Here is a 5,332-nt window from a genome sequence, read left to right as displayed (position 1 = left end):
TCACTTACTAACATTTTTGTTGTAAAGATATATCCAGTTTTACAACTTCGTTGCCATGACAACGTAATGCCGTAAACCCTAAAACGGGTAAATTACCATTTAAACACCTTTACAGCTCAAATAATGCATGAGTTTTAAAAGAAGAATTAATGAAAGTGCTTTTATAAAATTATAAGCATCACATTTCTGCTTTTAATCCTCCAAAAATGTAACCCATTGACGTCCATTGTAAGTGACTCAATTTAACATTGATTATTTTAAATTTGTTTAAGACGAAAAACGTTTTGTGGTAATCAACATTATGCCACAATTATACTAATTAGTACTAATTATACTAATAATACTATACTAATTAAGCTTAACTTGCATTAAACCTGTGTTATTCCTTTAAGGCAATACTAATATTGCATGCATCTTGTGCTCTTGGACATATAAAAAATTAAACATTTAAAAGATATATTTAACATAAATGACAAATATTTACAATATTTGCATCTTTTGTGATTTTGTTGTATTGCAACATTTTCATTTAATAATGATAGTGATAGATTAGTGAATGAATAATTATTATAATTAAAGTTTCTTCATAACAAGCTTGTCATTATGGACTTGATAACATTATTTCTTAAAGGGACAGATCACCCAAAAATGAAAATATTCTCATCATTTACTCTCATGCCATTCCAGATGTGTGTGACTTTCTTTCTTCAGCAGAACACAAATGAAGATTTGTAGAAGAATATTTCAGCTCTGTAGGTCCATACAATGCAAGTGAATAGTGACCAGAACTACTAAGCTCCAAAAAGCACATAAAGGCACCTAAAAGTAATCAATTTGACTCCAGTGGATTAATCCATGTCTTCTGAAGCCATCCCATCGAGTTTTAAAGAGAACACACCAAAATATAAATAAACCTCAACATCAGCATTCTCCTTGGCGATCATGATTTCAAGCTCGACTACACCTCCTATAGCGCCATCTAGCACTCTGCGCATGCATCAAGAACAAGGAAGTGTAATCGAGACTGAAATCATGATCATTCCTAGAGCAATGGCAAGATGTACAGTGAAAAACCCCAAACTGACTGGATGGCTTCAGAAGACATTGATTAAACCATAGACTGTAACAAAAGATGGCCGACGCCCCTTCTCTCTTTTCCATTGGTGAGAACTGAAGCCGCCAGTATCCCGATATGGCGCTGACATCTTGGGACTTGAGTCTGCGCAGTTGCGATTTCGGGACCAGACCTGCGCAGTAGTGAGCAGGAAGTAAAGCCATGAAATCAAGGCCCCGCCCTCACTCTCGCTGAATCAATCGCAAGGACACGCCCCTGCACTTTTGACTTATGACGGTGTGAAATTATTAATTATAGAAATGTAGATATTAAATTTAAAGCTCCAATCTCCTCAGTCCTCCGAAGATCCCGAAAAAAAGTCAGTTGGTGCTTCAGTGACTACTTCGCTCAGAGAACCTGTCAATCACAGCTGTCAATCATGATGTCACAGCAGCGTTTTTATAGCATCAAATAAATAAAAACAAACTTATTTTGAAAACAAACACTTGAAATGACATCAACGTGATAGAAACGACAGTAAATGACAGAAACTATCTTTGGAAAAAAGATGTGAAGTGTAATTAAATAGTTTAGTTGGTCTCACGTCCCGTTGAATAACATGGGGAGGCGGGGTTTATGACCTATACTAGGACCAGCCACCGGGGGGCGATCGAGACGTTTTGGCTTCACTTTTGAGGGCTTGTGCGGCACGTTTTTATTAAACCAATGGAGTCATATGAAGTACTTTTATGCTTCCTTTCTGTCCTTTTTTAAACTTGAAAGTCTGGTCACCATTCACTTGCATTGTAAGGACCTACAGAGCAAATATATTCTTCTAAAAATCTTCATTCATGTTCTGCTGAAGAAAGAAAGTCACACACGTCTGGGATGGCATGAGGGTGAGTAAATGATGAGAGAAGTGTCATTTTGAGGTGAACCGTCCCTTTAACACTTAATGTAAATGCTACAACAAAACTGCACATTCAAGATGTTCAAACATAGTGAAAAGTAGTTTCCCTTTTATTATTATCTGTGTTTCATTTTTAATTCTTAAGGCAGTGAGAGGTGTTGAGCAGTAGAGATTAAAATCCTTTACACTCTCTCCCTAGCTTGTTTTAAGTCTTTGAGTTTAAAGCCGCCTCTGTTTACTCAGCTATTTCTGCACTTTTTTTCTTCTTCTTCCTTTTTTTCCTCTGGTTTTTGGTTAGGCCGCTTACCATACATGCAGGAATGTGTTTTCACAGCTAACTGAAGAGCAGCTTGGCTTGTGGTAACAAGCTCACCCCCGATTGCATCACATCCGAGGGAGAGAGAGGGTGGTGTTTTATTTGTAGGTAGGTGAATCAGGTCTGAAAGAGGAAGCAGGATGTCATGAAGGCGTGTTACCAACGATTCACTATGCAATGACCCTGTGTCTCTGTCTATCCATACTGTGGGCCAGTGCTTCCAACGAGGACTCTGGGAAATGACTCTCGCACTATTCCTGCTTTTGGTATTGACAGCTAGCTGGACTAGATGTGGTAGGTGCTCAGCCAGAAGTAGGTCATTTTATCTGCCTCTCTCTCTCTCTCTCTCTGTCTCTCAATTTCAATTTTGTCTCTCTGTCTCTCTCTGTCTCTCTGTCTCTGTCTCTCTCTCTCTCTCTCTCTGTCTCTCTCTCTCTCTCTCTCTGTCTGTCTCTGTCTCTCTCTCTCTGTCTCTCTCTCTCTCTCTCTCTCTCTCTCTCTTTCTCCCTATTTCCCAGTTTTTCAACTAGTGTCCTCATTTATCTAAAGTAACTCTCCACTGTCCTCTCCGCTCTCTTTGACACTGCCTTCTTTTAACACAGTAATCGGCCCATAGGCAGCACAACGCTTGTGGAGTCATGTGGAATTGATGTGCTTTTGAAAATGATCCAGCGTCTAAATATGAACCCGTTAGAGCGCATTTAAATTCTCTTTTGACACTGATAAAGTCCTCCATATAGAGTGTTCACCGTAAGGGATATTTAGGCATCTTTTTGGTTTAATGCAAAGCACAAAACAGCTCGTCTTTATTGAATGAACGAAGATGATGTTGACTCGTACTAATGTTTCTTCCTCTTGGTTAATGGCAGTACTTTTCTGGGCGACTGATTATCAATTTCCTCTATTTTACTGCATTGCTGTCTTGTAGATATACATACATTTTTAAATTAAATTCACTTTGACACTCTTTCCATGTTTTTGAAATGTCACGATAAAGGTAATCTGAGTGAATACTATATCATTTAAGGATCTGTCTGATACCTCGGAAGGTTGATGCTCAGATAGCATTTTTCTTCTGAAGTACAACAGGCCTCAACTAATCCTCAGTGTACAAATCTAGCTCAAGTTTCCTCCTAAAATTCAAGTCTTTACAGCTGTACAACATCACATGTCATTACAGTTCAATCTGAAGACATAGAAGAGACAGAGACAATCTCAGAAGACTCAAGTGAGTTTCTTTAGAATACTTCCTCATTTCTATATTATTATATAATGTATGATGAACACTGATAGGAGTCTGATGTTCCTCACTTACCTGTAGACAAGGAACATTCACTACAGTATGTTGAGGAGCAGGAAAAACTGTCTGCCAAATGAAGCAACAATTTGTCTATTATGTCTGCCCCAGACCTCTGTAATGATATCACCCATCCAAAGAAACATTGTAATGTAAATGTGCTCACCACCACATCTCCTAATTCTTACATTTACCAGTTTTACAAGAAAATCCCGTAGCAGGAGTCGGTGAAGAAGATCCAGGTAAGAACCAGTGAAATGGAAATTAGACACAAACACACACACACACTCTCAATCACTCACAAACACTCACACACACACACACACACACACACACAGACACACACACACACACACACAACAAACACATACACTCTCACTCACTCACAGACACACACTCACTCATTCACTCACTCACTCACACAGACACACACTCACTCATTCACACATGCACACACACAGACACACACTCACTCATTCACTCATGCACACACACAGACACACACTCACTCACTCACACACACACAAACACATACACACACTCTCACACACACACACACATACACACAAACACTTACACGCACAAACACACACACACTCTCACTCATTCACTCACTCACACACACACACACACACTCTCATTCACTCACTCACTCACTCACTCACACACACACACTCTCTCATTCACTCACTCGCACACAAACACACACACACACACAACAAACACATACACTCTCACTCACTCACAGACACACACTCACTCATTCACTCACTCACTCACACAGACACACACTCACTCATTCACACATGCACACACACAGACACACACTCACTCATTCACTCATGCACACACACAGACACACACTCACTCATTCACTCACTCACACACACACAAACACATACACACACACTCTCACACACACACACATACACACAAACACTTACACGCACAAACACACACACACTCTCACTCATTCACTCACTCACACACACACACACACACTCTCATTCACTCACTCACTCACTCACTCACACACACACACTCTCTCATTCACTCACTCGCACACAAACACACACAAACACTTACACACACACACACTCACTCATTCACTCACTCACTCACACACACACAAACACTTACACACACAAACACACACACACTCTCATTCACTCACACACACACACACACACACACACACACACACTCTCATTCACTCACACACACACACACACTCTCATTCACTCACTCACACACACACACACACACACTCTCATTCACTCACTCACACACACACACACACACTCTCATTCACTCACACACACACACACACTCTCATTCACTCACACACACACACACACTCTCATTCACTCACTCACACACACACACACACACTCTCATTCACTCACTCACACACACACACACACACACACTCTCATTCACTCACACACACACACACACACTCTCATTCACTCACTCACACACACACACACACTCTCATTCACTCACTCACACACACACACACACACTCTCATTCACTCACTCACACACACACACTCTCATTCACTCACACACACACACACACACTCTCATTCACTCACACACACACACACACTCTCATTCACTCACTCACACACACACACACACACACTCTCATTCACTCACTCACACACACACACACACTCTCATTCACTCACTCACACACACACACACACTCTCATTCACTCACTCACACACACACACACACACTCTCATTCA

The 5,332-nt window shown here is 40.5% G+C and overlaps 1 protein-coding gene across 1 annotated transcript in view; it reads left to right on the top strand.

Moving 5' to 3' along the window:
* Window positions 1-2,414: 2,414 nt before the first annotated feature.
* LOC127651495 (transmembrane protein 154-like) overlaps window positions 2,415-5,332 on the top strand; it is a 15,014-nt gene continuing 12,096 nt past the window's right edge. The window contains exons 1-3 of the mRNA XM_052137351.1: window positions 2,415-2,574; window positions 3,461-3,508; window positions 3,775-3,819. Coding sequence (XP_051993311.1) covers window positions 2,520-2,574; window positions 3,461-3,508; window positions 3,775-3,819 — 148 coding nt within the window. The 5' untranslated portion in view covers window positions 2,415-2,519. The remainder of the gene's footprint in view (window positions 2,575-3,460; window positions 3,509-3,774; window positions 3,820-5,332) is intronic.

The sequence above is a fragment of the Xyrauchen texanus genome, chromosome 11, assembly GCF_025860055.1.
Source record: "Xyrauchen texanus isolate HMW12.3.18 chromosome 11, RBS_HiC_50CHRs, whole genome shotgun sequence".
In the NCBI taxonomy this organism is placed as follows: Eukaryota; Metazoa; Chordata; class Actinopteri; order Cypriniformes; family Catostomidae; genus Xyrauchen; species Xyrauchen texanus.
This window is presented reverse-complemented; position numbering and strand designations above follow the sequence as displayed.